The 22,050-nt window shown below is 38.5% G+C and overlaps 1 protein-coding gene across 3 annotated transcripts in view; it reads left to right on the plus strand.

Moving 5' to 3' along the window:
- Positions 1 to 22,050, plus strand: part of SMG1 (SMG1 nonsense mediated mRNA decay associated PI3K related kinase) — a 119,226-nt gene that overhangs the window by 51,120 nt on the left and 46,056 nt on the right. For all 3 annotated transcript variants that reach the window (XM_077829098.1, XM_077829097.1, XM_077829099.1), the window contains 10 exons: positions 503 to 633; positions 2,148 to 2,309; positions 2,785 to 2,903; positions 3,743 to 3,830; positions 3,919 to 4,020; positions 5,764 to 5,904; positions 14,492 to 14,691; positions 15,017 to 15,213; positions 17,372 to 17,518; positions 18,409 to 18,563. In XM_077829098.1, coding sequence (XP_077685224.1) covers positions 503 to 633; positions 2,148 to 2,309; positions 2,785 to 2,903; positions 3,743 to 3,830; positions 3,919 to 4,020; positions 5,764 to 5,904; positions 14,492 to 14,691; positions 15,017 to 15,213; positions 17,372 to 17,518; positions 18,409 to 18,563 — 1,442 coding nt within the window. The remainder of the gene's footprint in view (positions 1 to 502; positions 634 to 2,147; positions 2,310 to 2,784; positions 2,904 to 3,742; positions 3,831 to 3,918; positions 4,021 to 5,763; positions 5,905 to 14,491; positions 14,692 to 15,016; positions 15,214 to 17,371; positions 17,519 to 18,408; positions 18,564 to 22,050) is intronic.

Below are 22,050 nucleotides of genomic sequence, written 5' to 3' on the forward strand. Positions count from 1 at the left end.
TGGACAGCAAAGTAGAAGATTAGCAAACAGGGTCAGAAATATGAAGGATATATTTTCATTAAATCATTTAAAATATAAACAGCCAAAAAACCCCCAAATCTGCCAATGTATTTTAATACAGTATATAGAAATTACCGAGTAGGAAAGAAAAATGTAGAAAACTGCACTGTCTCCAACTTTCGTATTGTGCCACTTTGATTCAAAGTACCCTTGCATCACCTTTTAAAGAAAACTTTTACATCAGAAAAGACGGATGTGTGTTTCTTCAACTATGGGCAGGACAGCATTCACATTTGAGAAATTCTAGATAGACAAAAACAGTAAAGATTACTAGTAAAAATGTCCTAATTTCAGCAGGTTTTTTGTGATTTCAGCAGTACATTTTTTTGTTTAAAGCAAACTTGATCATTTATTTCTTTATAAACCAGATACATGTAAGTATGACTTATAGCAATATCCTTTACATACATATTTTTGTGCTTTTATTACAATTGTTTTGTAGATGTGGGCCCTTTCTCCAACTGTGTTTGCACTGTTGAGTAAGAATTTGATGATTGTTCACAGTGACATAGCCATTCACTTTCCTGCTGTCCAGTATGCAGTTCTCTACACTTTATATTCACATTGTACCAGGTAGGAAGATCACTAAGGCATTAATATTTAAGAGCATAAATAGATAGATGTAAACTGTATTTGAGTTTAGGGAAGAATTTTACGATAGCAGCACTGATGGTCGTGTAATCAATGTGTTGCCACCATTTCTCTTATAAATCCTTATTTTCATTGATTTTATTTTCATAGGTACTAGAGATCACCCATGAAAAACGGTTCTAGGTTGAAATTGGCCATGCATATTCTCAATTTCCTAAAAATCTTGTGCAAAAGATAATTTTAGATATTTTTAAGATTGAGAATTAAGGTTTATTTTATAATTTCTAATTTAAGTGTGTCTAAAATAATTCTGCAAGCAGTTTATGATGTGAACTAATGGGTTTTCCTTTTTCGAAAAAAATTAACCTCTGGTATGTTACATGGTTCCTCTGATACTTAGCGTATTCTTTTCAGTTCACATTAAACAATGCTTCATTTTGTATGACATCTTGCATGCAAACATTAACCGAAACATTGTACACTGCAACTGCAAAAATTAAAGTAGATTTTAATTGTTGTATTAGGGATAAAATACCTCTGAATAAAAAACTTCTAGATTTCAGATCAACAAGTAGTCATAACATGTCCTAATGAATGCAAGGGTGAAGTAAAAAATCCAGCTTGAAATACAAGAAATCTGGGGGGGAACAGATTGCTGAGACACAAGTTGCTCCTGTGCCACCTTGGAATTAATAGTACATGATTGGTCACTCGTTATCTAATGCTTGCAGTGATGTTGTGGCTGTGTTGGTCCCAGGATATTAGAGGTGGGTGAGGTAATATCTTTTATTGGATCAATTTCTGTTCGTGAAAGAGACAAGTTGAAGAAAAGCTCTTTGTAGCACGAAAAGCTCTTTCACCAACTTGGTCCAATAAAAGATATTACCTCACCATTCTTGTCGCTCATTACTTAAGGTATTTTGCAAGGTATGTTTTGTGGTTGAATCCATCTTTGGTGATGAGGGATAGGAGCACTGACATAAACTAGAACCATGGTGCACACAAGCACGGTGGCAGCATCTACATGCAGTTTTGCAGATCAGGACTGAATGACATAGGCAGTACTCTCATTATTCTAGACTTGGGACGCTTTTGAGCAAATGCTAATAGATGTGACAAACGATGTGGTGATTTTGTAGTGGAACACATCTGGATCAGACCCTCTCAACTTAACTAGCTTTAGCTTCCTTTCTTGCTTGTATACCTCATATTTTTTCTGTTGCTGTTTAATGTTGAAATTACATTTATTTTCAGTACTTCAGAGGATTTGAGGCTGTAGTTAGCATAAAACTATTGAAAAATAATTAATTAAACTCATTCTTATTTAGCTAGACATTGATAGTGCATTGGAGCTTTTAAATTTTAGACTATCATGCGATTATAACATTGAAACTAGTTTCTGGGCAACACATCTGAGTATAACACTGATTTTTTTTTTTTTCTGATTTAGTTGTATGTTTAAGAAAATAAAATACTTTTTTCTAATTTTCCTTCAGGCATGACCACTTCATATCCAGTAGCCTCAGCTCCTCCTCTCCTTCTTTGTTTGATGGAGCAGTGATTAGCACTGTAACCACAGCTACAAAGAAACATTTCTCTATCATACTAAACCTTTTGGGGTTATTGCTTAAGAAGGATAACCTTATTCAAGATACCAGGTAAATAGTATTGTCTTCATATCAGAGATTGAGGTTTTTTTTAAACAGAATTATTAGTTCTGATTTAGAACCAAGAAAATGTTTGCATTATTTTTCTTTAGAATAAAAAAAGGAGTGGTGAGGACTAAATATTTCAAAGTGGAGGATTTTGGTTTCATACAAAACATAAGAACTAAAATAATCATTCATGCTCAACATAATTGGTTCATAGGATTCAGGCTAAAACACTGAAAAAAAAAGTTTTCATATTCATGAAAACACCAAAGGTGAAACTCTTCTAGGCCAAACATTGAATATAGAGCTTCCAAAACTCAATTGTTAGGTAATTTTCACTTATTTAATGGTTTTCTTTCACAAATATTTGCAAGTTTGCTTTACCACATTGATGTGAAAACTCAGGATATTTAATGTTTTATGAGTAACTTTGTCCCAGAATCCAGTTTTATAGAGTGACTAGTCTGTAATGCATTTTTAGGAAACTACTGATGACCTGGGCTTTGGAAGTGGCTGTTCTAATGAAAAAATCAGAAACATATGCGCCGTTATTCTCTCTTCCATCTTTCCACAAGTTTTGTAAAGGACTTCTAGGAAACAGTAAGATCACACACAATTGTTTTTTCTTATTGGTTACCCTTTATAAGATGCCATTAACTGTATTGATATGTCCTTGGGTAAAGACAGCTGATTGATAGATACAACTGTGGTCATCTTCTGATTTGCAGTTTTTTGTTGAGCTCTGGTTGCAGCTGCATAACCACTCCCTTGCCTTTTCCTCTTCCTCTTGTTCCTCAAACTGTCAGTTATTTGGAGAAGAGAATGTCCTTGCATGAAGGGACTACAATCATGAGATTGATTAAGCTTCTCAGTGGAATAATAGATATTTGGAAGTCAGATTGCATATGTTTGACAAAGGATAAGCAATCCTACCATAATTTGAGGTATTGTGTTAGATAGAGATTGGAAAACTAAATGGTGACAGGGTTATGGAAACAAGTATTCTAGCCCTGCTCTTATATCCTTCTGGCCCTGGACAATTAATTTACTTTCTTTAACTCTGTTTCTCCTAACTGCAAAATAGGCAAATGTGTATTATCCCCAACAGATAGGGCAATATAAGGATTAACCTGTCAGCAATGTTTTAGGTCAGAAAGTGCTACATAAGTGCCAGGGATTATTCTTGATGATAATTATACATTTTTAAAATGACACAATCATGTTAAATATACATGGTAGGGATACAATTTCAGCTTTGATTTCCATGCGGCTTCTATTAGTATTAATAAAATCCATGCAGCTAAAACGGAACAAAATAAAAATGAAATGATTTTTTTATACAGTAATGTCCTTAAACGTTCAGGATATCTCTGTGTGGAGATGAATGAGTTTTTGCATCTTAATGAAAATGACATCCTTTATTTGTATCCTTAATGCAGCCCTTCTTGAAGATGTGAATATCTGTCTTCAAGCATGTAGTAGCCTCCATGCTCTTTCATCTTCCCTACCAGATGACCTTTTACAAAGGTACTTCCCCAAAATTCAATACATTTTCTTAATATGTTACTAGATGCACATTTTATTATGACTCAATTTATTTTATTTATTTATGCAGGTGCGTTGATGTGTGCCGAGTTCAGCTAATCCATAGTGGTGCCCGTGTAAGACAAGCTTTTGGGAAACTGTTAAAGTCAATTCCTTTGGACGTGGTTCTGAGGTAAATAGTTCGTTTTAAGTATTTGTGTATCTAGAAAGTGTTTTAGTACTTTGTTTCACAGTCTAACTTTATTTTAATTTTAAGAAAGTACACTTCTGTAATGTATCCAAATAGCTTAGCTATACAGAGTTAATATTTTTTAAAAGATCATATAAAACATGACAACAGTACCATGAGACTGTGTTTTGGTTTTTTTATTGGGTGCTTAGTGTACTTTTAGCATAAAATGACAGTTATTGACTTGGAGTTTAATGAAATGTGAACTTTGTAAGATCAGTATCACCCAGTGTTTCAACAATAACATCTTCTTGGTCTCCAGGACACAAACTCCTGGGTTCCAAAAAGCATTTTTCATTCTCATAATCTGAGAACATACTTATTTCCAGCAGTTATAACTTTTATTTTGACTGGGAAGAAGATTGTTGCTTCTGTGCATATCTAGTAAATTCTAAATTTTAATATATCAAATTGTATTCTTAATCTAGGAACATATGAACGTGTTTCCTTCATAACGTCGTCTTTTGGGCTGAAACAGCCACTATCTAGAATCAAATATTGACAAACAATGTAACTGGCAACTCTGTTATATATATTATAGACCACCCTATAATTCAATAAGATGATTCAACTTTTATAGGCAGAGTACTTGAAATCCAGAAATGCTTCTAGTAACTGGTAAATTTATCGAAGTATCAAGTCCCTCAAACCTTACATAAATCTTTAGATTCTGCCTTAACATGTATTTGTGAGCTGTTTTCTTTTATCCTTGGATAATTAAATAATCTATATTTTTAGAAATTTCTTACTCTAATTTCTCCTGTTCTGTCAGAGACTGCCATCTTTCTTAAGGTGTTCTTCCGACTCGGCAAAACAAGTGGCAATGTTATACAAAATTCTTTTTAAAAAAATAAGTAATTGGTGGTATTTTCCTGGCAAATTAAAAAGGTATAAGTGGCAGAGACTGGCTATAGAGAGACTCCTACCCCTATTCTTCCCAGTCCAGCATTTATATGTATGTTGAGGGGATTTTGATGGTGGGACTTCTCTGGAAACTTTGTCTCTTTAGAAGCTTTTCAGAAACTCAGTTGTTTCCCTCAAGGAAATCCTGCCAATATAAAATTCCACACATGTATTAAAAAATTTAAGATGTACTAGTCAGCCCCAAATCTCTTAATGATAACAACACACACAACAGAAAAAGCCCTTGCTTTACTCCAAAGGGTGAGTAGTGTACTGTCAAAATTGTAGTTTACAAAACCAGTTATAATCCTTAACTTCAAAACTTTAACTGAGGAGTTTCTCAGCCATTTAGTATAGTAACTTTTCAAGCAAACAGCCAAGTCTCAAAATCTTTATCAGTGACCTAAAACAGGTACAAAAGCAGTTCAACAAATTGTACTCCAAAATAAAGTATGTAGTTCTGCTTGGTTGAGGTCACTGAGTTGAAAAAAGGTAAAGACAATTACAAATGTTTAGGTAATTGGAGATAAAGTACATTACTTTTTTAGTTTTTGCTTATCCCTTCTCTCTAGGCCTGGGATGAGTGGGATGAGATTGGCCCAATGAGCTCTAGGGATGTTTTGCTGTACATGCAAAAACTAGTTAAAACTGAAATAGTGTTGCAGTTTCTTTCCTAAAATTAGTAAATACCGGGAATAATTTAAATTTGTTTTGTGAACTTCCTTGTATAGTATAGTTTGGTCTAAGGAGAATCAGACATATCTTATGTTTTTCTGTTTGTAGTAACAACAACCACACAGAAATACAAGAAATCTCTTTGGCTGTAAGAAATCACATGAGCAAAGCTCCAAGTAATACATTCCACCCACAGGACTTCTCTGATGTCATTAGTTTTATTTTGTATGGGAACTGTCACAGAACAGGGTAAGAACTTTTTGTACCTTTTAAAATAAAAAATATTATGTAGAATCCACACTTGACTATTTACTAAGTATATGCCTATTATTATTGGACAAGTTTAATGTGTTTGGTTTGCATTGGTTACCTTGAATCCTGAAATACGAAATTAGCTCATCAACAGACCTACTTCAAAAGTGATAACTAATTTACAAATGGTTTTGCTTCATAGTATAGATATTATCTGTGATGGAATTTGAGACTCTGCTTTTATTAAATATGTAAGATCAAATAGCTTTGGTAGCTCTTTTCAATGCCCCCTGGAAGAATTGGATTCATTTCAGAATTTGGGCCTCTTGCTCTTAAGAGTTATGGAAAGTCACTTTTGGTGGTAGAAGGCTGCTTCCACCTTTCAAAAACTCGTGTTCAACTACTAAAAAAAAATTGCTTTTTGTTCACCCTCTCAACCTTTCAGTTAGTGAGAACTGTGTATAGGGTTGTGCTAGTGACAATGTAGTTGAACAAGCATTTTAATTACATGACTATCTTTTTCAGATGTTTAAGTGTGTGCGTACTTTGTGGTCTAACTTCTCATTCTTTTTCTCATCCCAAAGGCTAAACTTATTTTGAAAAGTTTGGTAAAATTCCACTGAGCTGTTTGAATTATCAGGATGGGAAGTGCTTGTGGGAAGGTGTCTTCAGTCTTAGGCCCCAGTTCTATAAAGAACTCCATGTGAGCAGACACCCATTGTTGTTGGTGTTGCTCCACCCGAGCACATAGGTTTACACTTGGCTAACTTGGGGGATTTAGTTTTAAAAATGAAACTTCTCATGCTTGAGCCTTGTGAGCTGCATGTAGTGTTTTTCAGTTAAATGCAAATGCCAGTACATTTGTCTGTGTGCAGTCTCACAAATGTGATTATATTTACAACATACGCGATATGATTGTGTAGACATTGAAATGAATGTATGATCATTTTGCACGTCACATCACACACAACAAAACCTACAATAGTGTGTATAACCAAGGGGGATTAGTTACAGACTGAGATGTTACTGCAATACAAATAATAAATAGTAATTGCAGGAATGCAGTTGCTGTGGGAAAATTGCTTTATATATCCTGATGCTTTAAGATATTATTAATCCTCAATCACTTTTCCATTGAATTAAAGAAGGTAACATTCTTCTTTGAGGTAGATGTAGCCATGTATTCCATGTGGGTGTGTGCACCCCACATACCAGTGAGCCAGAGAACTTTGCCTTGCAGTACCTGTAGGGGCAGCCCTTACGCCCTGCAGCCATAGCTCTTCCTGGCCACATAAGGGTGGTGCTGCCCTCACCACCTCGGTTCCTTTGCACCTCCCATGGATAGAGTTGGAGCTCTGTGTGGTATCTTCACCTCATAAGAATGGCCATACTGGGTCAGACTAACGGTCCCTCTAGCCCAGTATCCTGTCTTCCAACAGTAGTCAATGCCAGATGCTTCAAAGGGAATGAACAGAACAGGGCAATTATTAAGTGATTCCAGTTATGATTTTCACCTTCATGGCATCTTCAGGTAATGAATTCCACAAATTATGTGTTGTACAACAAAGTACTTTCTTTGTTTTAAATCTGCTGCCTATTAATTTCATTGGGTGACTCTGGTTCATGTATATGTGAAGGGGTAAATAACACTTCCATATTCACTTTCTTCACACCATTGATGATTTTATAGATCTCGGTCATATTCCCCCTTAGTCATCTCTTTTCCAAGATGAACTATCCCAGTCTTTTAATCTCTCCTCATAGGGAAGTTGTGCCATACCCTAAATTGTTTTTCTTGCCCTTCTCTATACCTTTTCCATTTCTGATATATCTCTTTTGAGATGAGCAACCAGAATTGCACACAGTATTTAAGGTGGGAGAGCAGTGGTAAATTTTCATATTATCTGTTCCTTTCCTAATGGTTCCTAACTTCGTTAGGTTTTTTGACTGCTGCTGCACATTAAGCGAATGTTTTTAGAGAACTATCCACAATGAATCCAAGATTTTTCTTGAGTGGTAATAGCTAATTTAGACCCCATCATTTTGTATGTATAGTTGAGATAATTTTTTTCAGTACGCATTACTTTGCGTTTATCAACACTGAATTTCATCTGCCCTTTTGTTGCTCAGTCACCCAGTTTTGTGATATCCCTTTGTAACTCTTTGCTGATTGCTTTGGAGTTAATTATCTTGAGTAATTTTGTACCATCAGCAAACTTTGCCACTTCACTGCTTACCCCTTTTTCTGGATCATTTATAAATATGTTGAACAGCACTGGTCAGAGTACAGATTCTTAGGGAACCCTGCTATTTACCTCTGTCCATTCTGAAAACAAACCATTTATTCCTTCCCTTTTAACCAGTTACTTATGCATGAAAAAAACTTCCCTCTTATCCCATCACTGCTTAATTTGCTTAAGAGCATTTGGTGATGGACCTTGTCAAAGGTTTTCTGAAAATCCAAGTACATTGTATCCACTGGATCACCCTTGTCCACATGTTTTTTGACGCCCCTCATAGAATTCTAATAGACTGGTGAGGCATGATTTCCCTTTAAAATAGCCAGTTGACTCTTCCCCCAACAAATAGTGTTCATCTGTGTCTGATCATTCTGTTCTTAACTGTAATTTCAACCAGTTTGCTTGGTACTGAAGTTAGGCATATCAGTCTGTAATTGCCAGCATCACTTCTGGAGACTTTTTTAAAAATTAGTGTCACATCGGCTATACTCCCATCATCTGGACAGAGCCCGATTTAAGTGATAGGTTACATACCACATTTAGTAATTCTGCAACTTCATGTATGAGTTCCTTCAGAACTCTTGGGTGAATACCATCCGGTCCTGGTAACTTATTACTGTTGAATTTATCAATTTGTTCCAAAACATCCTCTACTGACACCTCAGTCTGAGAGAGTTCCTCAGATTTGTTACCTAAAAAGAATGGCTTAGCTGTGGGAATCTCCATCACATCCTCTGCAGTAAAGACCAACGCAAAGAATTCATTTAGCTTCTTCGCAGCACACTTGTCTTCCCTGAGTACTCCTGTAGCATCTTGATTGTCCAGTGGCCCCACTGATTGTTTAGAAGGCTTCCTGCTTCTATTGTACTTAAATTTTTTTTGCTGTTTGCTAGTTGCTCTTCAAATTCTTTTTTGACCGACCTAATTATACTTTTACATTTGACTTGCCAGAGTTTATGCTCCTTTCTATTTTCCTTAGTAGGATTTGGCTTCCAGTTTTTAAAAGATGCCTTTTTGACTCTTTTTGACTCTATTGGTGGCATTTTTTTGGTCCTCTTACAGTTTTTTTAAATTTGGGGTAAACATTTAATTCGAACCTCTCATCTTTTAAAAAAGATTCCATGCAGCTTGTAGTCATTAAGCAGTCACACTTTCACTCCCAGTTTTCTGAGAACTTTTATATAGTAATATTAGTACCTTCGATTAAGTTTAAGTGTTTAGTTTAGTGTTAGAGTAGTTAGCTGCCCTGTGTGATGCCCTCACCAGGGTTCAAGCAATGCCCACCATGTAGGGGGGCTATCCCCAACAGTTTATCGTGCCTCAGCGAGGGTCAGAGCACCTCTCTTTAATCTATCTGCAAGCCATTCACCAAGAGGACTCAGGTGGCAAGAGACTTGCAGTTGAAGCAGAACCTTCTGGAGCAGGCCTTGAGGCCCTCATCTCCTCAGCAGTTGCCTTTGGATCCAGCAAGTGATGTTGGCCTGCTCTCGGGCCCTGCTGCTTCCCCCCAGAAGAAAAAGGGGTTGTTCACCCTCTCTGGTGCAGTGAGAAAGAGGTCCTACAAAATATGAGTTGGGCCTGTTCCAGGGCTCGGGGAGATGATGACTTTTCCAGGAGGAGTGTTGACCAGCATTGTATTTCTTTTGGCATGTGGAATGGAGCAAGTCTTTCCAACCGCTCCCTAATATTGGACCGAGAGCAGCGAGGGCCCTTACTGCCAACTTTGGTTCTGGCCATGGTGCACAGTTGAGTCAGGTATTGACGACATTGGCACCAGCGCTAACTGTCTCCATTATGATAACATACCATGCATCAGACCTGCTTTGCCTCTCAATCCCAGACTTCCTCTTGTTTCAGGAGTTCTCTAGTGTTATGGCGTCTACTGGCTCATCCTCCATTGTGTCTTTGGCACCTTCTGGCCGTATCGCAGTCACAATCTCTGTTGGCAATGCAACTTCTATCGCATAGGCCAGACTGCAGAGTCAAGGCTGGGCCCAACACTGAAGGCCCCCACGATGCTGGTGCAGGCTTCAGCACAGTTATTGTCTTGGAGGCAGATCCCATCATTGAGTTTGGTACCAGCTTCGGTGCTGAAGCCTCTGCTGGCAGTACTCGTGCGACTGATGCCGATTCCTCCCTCCTCTTTGGCACCTGTGCTGCCTCCTTATTGTGCTTTAGATGCGTCTGACTGGTTCTTTGCCCCATCAGGAACTGATTCCCCCATTGTTACTACAGAAACTCTGGTATTCCTCAAGATCCAGGCTGGGGTTATCCTCCTCGTCCGATAGGTGCCAGAGATCATTTTGAGATCACTTTCACTTCCAAGATGACATCTGTCCTGCAGTTGGGACAGGGTCTCTTGGCCCTCTACCTACTGGCCACCAATGCCTGATACACATGTCGTCTAGTGGCCTCCTTGGAATCCCTGGGATACTCCTCAGTCCCTGAGGTCCTGCTCCAGATCAAGATCACTGGTCCTGATCACCACTCCCATACCATTTCAGCTGCAAGTGATCGCTGAGTTGATTTCCAAAGGACCTATGTGGCTCTTCTGTCCTGATCTTGTGGTACAAGAACAGAATCAGTCATTGGCACAGCAAACTACCTTCTTGTCCTGCCCACTCTACTGTGCTGGAATCTTCCTCTCAATTGGTGTCTGAGGACATTAAAACTTATCAGGACCTCCTCTGGCATATGGCCACTGCCTTGGGTATACAGGAAGAATTTCTGCAGGAGAATACGCATAAGTTGCTGGATATTCTCCAATCATTAGCTCCAGGTAGAGCACCCCTCCTGATTAAATGAGGCTTTTCTGGAGACTACAAAGGCCCTCTGGAATACCCCATCTTCATTGCCCCCTGTGGCGAAGTGTTTGGATGCAAGGGTTCCTATGCAAGGGTTTGAGGGTTTCTCTTTCCACCAAGCCACTAACTCCCTGGTGGTGACTGCAGCAAATGACAGGGCTTGGCAAGGAATGTGGAAATCCACACCCAAGGACAGAGAGTGCCAAAGAGGATGGAGTTGGGGAGAAAGATTGTATACCTCCTCTTCCCTGCAGATGCGCATATGAACCAGCGGGTGTTGCTCTCTAAATATGACTTTGTTAATTGGGCAACCATATCTAAGTTCATGGAGAAATTGCCAGAAGCCTCCAGGGAAAAGTTTAAGGTATTCATTGCAGAAGGCCATTTGGCCAAGATTTTGTTGCAGGCAGCTCTGGAAGGGGCGGGTGCCTCAGCCAGGATTATGGCATTGTCTGTAACCATGAGGAGAGCCTGATGGTGACAGAACTCAGGTTTTGTGCCTGATGTGCAGCAGACCATTGAAGGTTTACATTTGATGGCTGGGTTTTGTTTTCAGGAAAGACTGACAAAACTTTGCCCTCTTTTAAAAGACTCCTGAGCTACTTTGTGCTTTGGGAGTATATTCTCTGGCTGTGAAGAGGCACCACTATAGTGGTTAGCTGCTGCAGCAGTTATACCACTTGCAGTGATTTTTTTTGGATAATTGTCCCATCCTGTGTGGCAGTGGAATTACTCCAGAAAGAGCCAGTGATTACAAAGGAGGAGGTCCTCTAGTTCTGAGTTTAACTAGCCCCTCCTACCCATTTGCCCACCTGGCATCTAGTGGGTACCCATTTTGACTTGTTTAACCTCTCCTTTTCCATGCCCCCAGTTCAGGGACAAGCTAGCCCACTTGTAGAGTGTTTGGGACTCAATTACAATGGACAACTGGATCCTAAACGCAGTCAGATTGGGATATGCCATACTGTTCCTCTCCATCCATCCTCTATTTAAGCCTCTAGCAACTTCTTTCCACTTTCTGTGTCAGAGAACAGCTTTCCTTGTGGTGGTAACATTTGTAAGGAGAGTGTGCATATTGCAGGCTTGGGTGGCGGAGCCTCCCCACATGCAATTTTCAAAAGACAAAGTAATCCTGAGGCCACACCCAAAGCAAAGGTGATTTCCCAGTGTCACTTGAACAGTGTTATATATTTACCAGTGTTCTTCCTTAAGCTGCATTGAACCCCAAAGGAACAGAGTCTTCATACCTTGAATGTCAGGTGATTATACATTTTTATGTGGCTAGAACTAAACCTTTTCATTCCTCTCTTCGTCTGTTTCATATGCAGACTGAATGAAGGGTCAAGTGGTCTCTTCACAGACAATCTCCAGGTGGATAACATCATGTATTTTGACAGCATATGAAGTAGCCCAGGCTACGCCACCTCCTCAAGAGGTGTGAGTGCATTCCAAGCAAGTTCAGGCAACGACAACAGCATTTCTCTATGATGTTCCTATATTGGACATTTGCAGGGTGGCCACTTGGTACTCTGTGCATACTTTTGCTATGTCATTACAGCTGTGTCCGGATCAGATGCAAACTTTAGGAAGGTAGACGTGCTGCCTTCTTTAAGTAGACTCTGAGCCTCACGTCCTGCGAGTACTGCTTGCAAGTCACCTGCATGGAGTATGTGGCTACATCTACTTGAAGTAAAAAGAGTTACCTACCTGTAACTGTTGTTCTTCCAGATGTGATACAAATGTGTATTTCGTGACCTGCCCTTCGTTGCCTCTGCATTTGGAGTCTGTACTTCAGACCTTTTATATGAAGGAACTGAGAGGATCGGGGCAGTGCCACCCATATACAGCCAGGGGAGGCCCTACAGCCATAGGGTGTGAGAGCCTCAGCTACTGGTATGTCCCAGCTCCAGAGCATGGAGTGTGCACACTGACCTGGAATACATGTCTGCATCACATCTTGAAGAACAGAAGATTATGTATTTTTCCAGACAGAAACTATTAAAATTACATACTTTACTAATGCAAGTTGTAAATATTAAATTTAAAGTTTCAGTTAATTCTTTTTGGTATGTAAAGACTTAATGTATTTAAATCTGCAAGAAGGGATGTTATGTAAGCCTTTGTATAATCAGTTTTGTCACCATGTAGCTACTAAAACCCACTACTCTGCTCACATCCATGTTGAAAGAGTTGAATATGTTTTTTTATTTTACTTTTTATTACCACTGGGTTGGTCATGTGGCATTAGGAGGGCCTTCAATGTTTTCAGAAATTTCTGAAAACAGACTAGGTAAGGCAGCATTTGTGAATCCAGAGAGCAAATTCTATATACCTCAGTCTTCAACCATCTGTTCCTCTTTTATCCCTGCCAATTCACTCTTAAAATTAAGGTCTTTTCAGCTGTAAGTAAATAATTTTTTTGTTTGGGTTTTTTTGTTTGTTTTTAATTATGGTCTGTTTAATAGTTGATTTTTTTTTTCTGATAGCCTTAAATCAGCTGGGTGTGATAGGTGAATTTGAGTAACTTCTTTTTCTTGTCTTAATTGCACCATTGCCCTAGTGGATTTCCTTAGCTTGATGCACCCAGTACCTCTATACAGCTAGTCCCATTGTGCACAAAAGATGCTACAAACTAATGTTGACTGGTATATAGCACACTGCTTCCTCAGGTACTCCAGATGCCATCAACCTTCTTGCCTGGAACCATATGCTCCATATAGTTATACATGCTTCTTCCTCTCCTCTCCTCCCCCCCACTCCCCCCCTTCGAGCTCAATGTGTAGGTATTCAATACAGATGTCTTTATACCATTTCTGTAGGATGCCTATCTCCTTCTCATGTATTTGACATATGATACACACAGAAGTTATACTGATATCATCTGCATTCTGAGACTGCAGACTCAATGCAAACTGACAATGAGGCATGTTTTGATGGTGTTGGCTCATGTTAGAAGATGAGACAGTGTTGGGACAGATATTGAGTTGTACTACTTGCAGTTGGCTTCACTGCGGATCTTTCTAACTTGTGGGCCTTCTCTGTCATCTTGTACACCTGGAAGAGAATGTCTGAAATCCTTTTTCCGGTTTTTGGCACCACCTGAAACTATTTACCATTCCAGTTTTTGGGATGCAATATTTTATGCTGCTAAATCCTTACAGTCTTCATTAATTTCTATTCACATCTATTTTTATCTCTCAGAATTTTGAATATCTTATTTCTCTTTGCTCATTTTCATTTTCAACCAAAAGCGTATGCCTCTTTTTCAAATTTGTTTTCTGCACTGTGTTTTCTTTACTTTTGGCTAGCAAACCCTTTGTCTCCATTTTTTCTGCCTTTGTCATTTTTTTTGCAATGTTCTTGAGCTCTGTATTTGTTCCTGCAGAATAATCCTGTGTGTGTGTACACGCATGTGCATGACAATAGGAAACATAGGTCCATTAGAGGTTTGATTACAAGAGTAATCAGTTACAAGCTAAAATACCTTTACATCTATGTATATAGATATGAATTGCTGTATTTGTCTTAACTTTTTTTCAGGAAGGACAATTGGTTAGAAAGATTGTTCTACAGCTGTCAGAGATTAGATAAGCGTGACCAATCGACCATTCCTCGCAATCTGTTGAAGACGGATGCTGTACTGTGGCAGTGGGCTGTTTGGGAAGCAGCTCAGTTTACAGTCCTTTCTAAGTTAAGAACCCCTCTAGGTAGAGCCCAAGATACCTTCCAGACAATTGAAGGTAACATAAAGAATGTATATTTTTTTAATGGGATATTTGGTTTAAGAAATAGAGTAGTGAGCTGTTTTCTTAAATTATGGTCAAGATAGGAAAAAATTACTTTCTTTTTCAACAATTTGTTGCTTTTTTAGACCTTTCTTAAATGTCAAGAAATCAAGTGTTATATAATAATTTTGGAGATGCTTTATGTAGTTTTTTATTTGTTGAAGTACATGTTAATAATTTTAGACTCAATTTTCACAGATATTTTTATATTATATTAAGGTGTGAATACCTGATTATTTGGTAACCAGTGTGTTGACATGTTCTGGCCAAATGTTCATAGGTATCATTAGAAGTCTTGCAGCCCACACGTTAAACCCGGATCAAGATGTTAGCCAGTGGACTATAGCAGACAATGATGAAGGACACAGCAGTAATCAGCTTAGACTTGTTCTCCTTCTACAGTACTTGGAGAATCTGGAGAAATTGATGTACAATGCTTATGAAGGATGTGCTAATGCACTCACTTCTCCACCCAAGGTTTGTCTCTTTCAATGCTGACCGTGTACTGCAAACTGTCCCACAAAAGTGGGAATATTTCACTGTATATCACTAGATATTTATCAAGAATCATATGCCACTCCTGAATGATTCCTTGTAATAACTTTTCTATCGAAATGTCCGATATACTACCCTGATTATAAGCCAACAATTTTTCCACTTTAAAAAATTAAAAAAGCTCAGGATTACCTAGCTGTTCTCCCTATTGGTGGAGCTTACTGTTTTTGAAAAAGATCAGCTGCAGACAACCTGGTTTCCAAACATTGTAGGCTTGTGTTCTGATTTTCATTTAACCTTGTTTGTCTAATTTCAAACAAACATGATATATTCCTTCAATTTCTTTTGCCTTACTTGATTTAATGTTATTTGCTATTAAACAACTGAAAAGGGAACATCGTTTTCTTGAGTAACTGTTTACACAGCAGCACAATATCAAACACGTTGCAGATGATAAAATGAATAACTATTGAATGTGAATTAAAGGCACAGTAGTCACTGCTCTATTAAGCTATCAACATTTGTTATTTAATGCATTCAGTTGTGAGGAGTTCAAGCTGCCATTTGTTGGATATGAAACAAAAATTGATGTATTTACAGTTAAATCTATGAAGCTTTGGCCTTCATAAACCAAACTGCTTTAAAAATTGAAAGGACCACTTTGCTGTTTTCCCATTTCTGTTTAAACAATCTGTAAAATGGCCAAGCAGTTGACATTGTAAATCATGTCATAATTGCAATGAGTTTTTGCAAGAATTATTTGTTTGCTATTTTGCCTGTCCAGACATGTATTTGGAAGGGTTCCAAGGAAACCATTTCTGTTTGTTGAGAAAAAATCCATCCAAATCTGATTGATTATAATATTTGGTAGAAAGATATTGCACCACTCGTGTGTTTGCCTCAGAATCTCTACAATTATAATGTATGTTGTCATTTCCCAATGGCAGGTCAAACTGAATTTGGGAGTAGTCTAGAATTAGTGTATTTTGCTGCTGTGCAGGGGATCAAATTTTAAGGATCAAGCTGAATTCTTTTCTCCCAGGCTGGCAAGAAGTAGTGAGTTGGATACTATTAATTTAGGCTTAAATAGAGACTGGGAGTGGCTAAGTCATTATGCAAGGTAGCCTATTTCCTCTTGTTTTTTCCTACCCCCCCCCCTCCCCCCAGATGTTCTGGTTTAACTTGGATTTAAACTTGGAGAGTGGTCAGTTTGGATGAGCTATTACCAGCAGGAGAGTGAGTTTGTGTGTGTATGGGGGTGGTTTTTGGAGGGGGGTGAGGGAGTGAGAGAACCTGGATTTGTGCAGGAAATGGCCTAACTTCATTATCATGCACATTGTGTAAAGAGTTGTCACTTTGGATGGGCTATCACCAGCAGGAGAGTGAATTTGTGTGGGGGGGTGGAGGGTGAGAAAACCTGGATTTGTGCTGGAAATGGCCTAACCTGACGATTACTTTAGATAAGCTATTACCAGCAGGACAGTGGGGTGGGAGGAGGTATTGTTTCATATTCTCTGTGTATATATAAAGTCTGCTGCAGTTTCCACGGTATGCATCTGATGAAGCGAGCTGTGGCTCACGAAAGCTCATGCTCAAATAAATTGGTTAGTCTCTAAGGTGCCACAAGTACTCCTTTACTTTTTGCGAATACAGACTAACACGGCTGTTACTCTGAAAACTGATGCGTCAGAATTTCTCTCTTTTCATCCCTTCTTTCCCCCCCAACTTCCAGCCTCTTTCATATGGAAATGTGGTCCTCCAAGAGCAGGTATTGACGGAGGGTTGAGTAAAGCAAAAATATTTTCCAAGAAATCATCCGTTGTAAGTAGGGCTTCTTAGGTACGGGGGAAAGAGATTTGAAAGGACAAGTTAAAACATATTTAAGTCTAACTTCTTGTCATGGACTTGCTGACAGAAATCTTCCCACGGCAACGTTGTTACATTTTAATCATTCTATAGTAAATTATACCACTTGAAAATTTAGTTAGAGAAGGGAACCCTTCTGGATAAAGATTATGCTGTGTTCTATGTATTAAATATTATAATGCATCTATTTTAATTTATACAGAAATAGAAAGTATTGTTTTATAAAACTCAGGATCTCTTTTTTTTTTCTTTCTCCCTTCCCCCTATTGTAAAGGTTATCAGGACATTCTTCTACACTAACCGCCAGACCTGCCAAGATTGGCTAACTCGGATTAGACTTTCTATCATGCGGGTTGGATTGTTGGCTGGTCAACCTGCTGTGACAGTCAGACATGGTTTTGATTTACTCACAGAAATGAAGGTAGTATATTTTTCAAAATTTAGTAAGCTGTAGAAAAAAACATTTCCATAGTATTGTATATAAACTAAAAGATAAACCAATGGATTAGGTAATCAAACCAATAGGCCTGTCAAAAACTGTATTCTAGAGCAACAGTTTTGAACTTTTACTTATCTATTTTTGAGGGGGTGGAGTTTTTTCTAGGCAAAATAGTTAAAATCTGGAAATTCTGTGTGTTACACATTTAGTCAAAGATTTATAGCTAGCTCATATTTTGAACTATATAATTCCCACTGTTTAAGTAAGGAGCCTCTGTTTAAAACTTGTGGAAGTTTTTTGATACTTTTGCTAGATCAGTATTTTTCAAACGTTTTGTCTGTGGAGCCCTTCCTGATATTGTGAAAAGCAACCCTTTTCTAACCAAGGACTGGGATGAGGACTGGAAGAGGATGAGGTCCAGGAGGAGATCTTTCTACAAAATGTTGGCACAATGAGTTGGAAAAACCACTGTGTTTAGAACACTTTGTATAAAAGCTGAAGGGTACCGATGATTTGTTCGATAATGTTGTTTGACCTTCTTAAAATGACCTTCTTAGCAGAAAATGCTTTCTAGATTTATGCCTGGGTAGTAATTTGTCTGCTGATGAATTTCTGGGGATTTGTGAAAAAGTAGTGTATTTGCATAAGTATAGGCGATGAGCTAGATGTGCTTTTCAGAGGGTAGTGTACAATGTCTGGTTTTCAAATATTCTTTGCTTTACTTTGTGGGAGTGGGGTAACTGTGACCATTGAGAATACTTTATTAAATATAAACATGAAGTATTGCATTACACATTTAAAACATTTAACAATGTACGCATCTTTTCTCTTCAGACAAGATCTGTTAAATTAGGCTTAAACTTCATTTCTAGGGAAGTGAATTGGAAGTGACAATTATGATGTTGGTGGAAGCACTATGTGAGCTTCATTGCCCTGAAGCTATACAAGGAATAGCTGTCTGGTCTTCTGCTATAGTTGGGAAGAGTCTGTCTTGGATTAATTCTGTAGCTCAGCAAGCAGAAGGACGGTAAGTTGGCACAAATGGCTGGAGAACTGGTATAAATATGAGCTTATTTTCTAAATACATGAAGTGCCAATATTTTTATCTCAGTTAATGTAAGTTGCTTCATGGATCAAAGCTGCTCTTCTGGTTTCCTTATCTGAACAAGAAGTTCACTTTTAGCATGTCTTTGGGAGATGGTTAGCATGTCCTAGAATTTTTTAAAAACAGATGCATAAGAACATCACTAAGTTGTCAGTGTTCAAGGATCAGCTGTGCTGTGTTACATTTTCAAAAATTCTCTGTAGTGTAGCAGCATTAGTTAGCCAGGTTTATGTTGCAAATTATTCTTTAATCTGAATTTTTTTTTACCCGGTTTCCTGGCCAGAGGTAGTAATCTGAGGTTCTTTAAGGATATCCAGATGTAATTTTCAGACCTGGCTCTGAACCCTTTTTTGTGTTATGAGTGTTGATCACGCTGAGGTAGTGTCTTAAATTACAGCTCCACCCTAGTCTACACTACAGTGTTAGGTTGACATATGTTATGAATTATACCTGATAGGACACGCACACAAATGCTATGAATTACACCTGGTAGGTCACGCACAGTTTGAATCTAGGCTGAGGCACATAAACAAAGTCCACAACTGCAAAGTTCCCAAAAAACACCAAGTTTATTACGCTTGAGCGTGGTGCCCCCCTGCTAGCCAGGAGGAGACCCCGAATACAGATTATACAAAAGTTATATACCTCTTAGCAAAGCATGTTGCCCTCGCGCATCGGAAACCTTAACCAATAAACAAACCCTTTTTTTATCTACCACCTATCCCTGCTTGGTGTATTCTTCATGCTAAACTAGTATGTTAATTACACAGCATGGTCCTAAAGCGATGCATCAGTAACTTTTATTATCAGGATGGGAGGCCTCACATCAAAGGCCAGGAGATAAGGAGTTAGAGACAGACAAAGAACAGATACCAGGAATCAAGGCAGGCTGGAGACGAGGAGGAGGATTTTCACAGGAATGCAGTATCTAAGGAACACTCCTCCTGGTGCATGATGTGCTTGCTTTTAGACAATGGCGGGCCCCAAACCAAAATGGAGTCACATGTGCTAACTTTTCCTTAACACATAAAGCACCTTATGATTTACAGCCACTGCAGTGGCTGTAAGTAAACCTAACATAGGTCGACTTGTTTATAGTTTAGACCTATGCTAAGAATCCGTAGAGCAGTGTGGTAGATTTTAAAAAGTGGATCAAAATACATGGAAACATACTTGAAATTTTCATCCACTTATGGGGAAGCAACTCACCTTTTCACTGTGGAAGGTAGTTACTGAATCCCAGAAAGGAAACAGGAGACCCCTGTTAATTCTTAGGTACATGTGCAGACAAACAAAACCTAGGCAGGCAAAAATCTATAGAATTTTTATAAGGATTATTGATATCTGTTTTCTTTTGTTAGGTCCTTCAAATAATGCATATCTTTGTAAGATACAAAGTGTGGTGTTCAGAAATACTTTCTGTTAGTAATGTGAACTGTTGCTGTACCAAGACTTAGAGAAAATCTTCAGTCCTAAAATCTACTGTACTAAACGTTATTTAGCTAACGGACATCCAGCTTCATTCACTGTGTCAAGACAGTTATTACATGTGTGACTGAATAAGCAAAATAATGTTTGATCTATTATTCAACTATTTGAATAGTCAAAGCTTGCAACTCTGTTATGCAACATCCTTTCAGATTAATGAGATGTTGGGATATGACTAGTACAACAGGCCACAGTGAAAAAGGAAATTAATGGGACATTTCTGAAAGGAAGGTTAGCAGTGAAAAGGGAAATGTTGGTTTATGTTTGGTTTAACATTTGTTTTGCAGTACTACTTGGAGCCTCTCTATCATGATGATGGGGATCTCATTCTGTTAAGTGCTGCACAAAGGCATAGGATGACAGTCCCTGCCCCTTCTTACAGTCCAAGAAAATATGCAATATACAGAGACTAGAGGGTAGAAGGAAAAAGTCAGATACAATTATTATAAATATATATACACCTTTACATTTTTTGTTATAAAGAAAGAAAGAGAATTATTCCCAACTGCTGCTTAAACTAGCCATCATTATATGCTCTTCGGGGTGTGGAAAAGTGACTAGTTTTGTTGGTTTGTGTTTTAATTTAGGGCAAAGACATCTAAATTTGGGATTTGTGCTGTTAAGTATATACAGTAAACTAAAATAAAATACTGTTTTTTGTTTTTTTTAAAGGTCCTCATGGGTTATATACTTAGCACTACTGCCAACCCACAGAGCTGATAATTTATTGAAAATCGATATTATGTTGTATAGTTTTAATGTGGGCAGTCTTCGGAGTTTTGAACACGTAGGGAAAAACACCCTTTCCACCCATACCAAAGTACTTGTGTTTTACATATTAGACTAAAATTCACCTGTGGGAAAAACATGCAAACACATTCTGTGTCCGTGTATACCTTTTGTCCTGCTGGCGTACTGAAAGAAACAACACTCTTAATCTCTCTTCCCACCTCTGTCGCTGTTACAGGTGCTTCCTTCCCCCTGCCTTCTTAACTGCTTGGTTTGGCCTGTGTGGAAGCATCTTCCTGCAGGACTAGCTTTGATGTCTCTCACCCTCCAACATTTTACCACTTCCTTCCTCTGCCACCAGTCAGGGCCCATAGACATGCTGCCTTAAGTGTCAACATACTTTAAATAGGATCTGGTCAGAGGCATGAGGAGTTAGTGGCAGAGTGGATGCAAATCAGGCCTGCAGATCACACCAGTGATCTTCTCTTCTCCTGCTCTGTTGAGTGAGAGAAGTGGGAACTTCATGGCTCTTCTCCTTCAAACAACTTCAGCTCCCTCCATAAGACCAGCAGTGTCTGATAAGCACTCCTATTATACCAGCCTCAGTTAGGTAACCTTGCCAGATTACACCTCTGTCTCCCGCTTGTGGTTCCTGTAAGCAGAGAAAGAAAGAATCCAATATTTGCTTCTCTCAGTTAAAGTCATGAGTAGCAAACGTTTGTGAATATAACAAAGCTGTTAGTCTAGTCATCTTTCATCTGCGGAGGTACAGTACTCACAGTATGCTAAGTGCTTTCCAAACAGGCGAGAGAGAGCGAGAGTGAGCCTTGTTGCAAGGGCTTCAGAGTCAAAAAAGGAGAAAACATATTAGGCTGGGAGAGAGGTACACATATGAGCAAAGAGGCCATGGCAGTTAACGTGTGTCCTGTTTGTTCCATGGTTTTCGTTCGTTCTTTTAAAAAATGTTTTGTTATGGGGACAGTGGCAGGGGAGCAAGGGAGATACTAGGAACAAGGTTTGGGGGAAGGTCATTGAGAGGCAGGAGTGCGGGAAGAGTGACACTGGCAATGGAGGAACTGTGTTGAGGTGTGAGAATGAGATTAGGAGGAGCAAACAGTCAGCAAAAAAACAAATCTAGAATTCAAATTGTAAAATGCCAGCTACTGACATCTTTCAGGCCTAGAGGCTGTGA

The sequence above is a fragment of the Eretmochelys imbricata genome, chromosome 10, assembly GCF_965152235.1.
Source record: "Eretmochelys imbricata isolate rEreImb1 chromosome 10, rEreImb1.hap1, whole genome shotgun sequence".
Taxonomy (NCBI): Eukaryota; Metazoa; Chordata; order Testudines; family Cheloniidae; genus Eretmochelys; species Eretmochelys imbricata.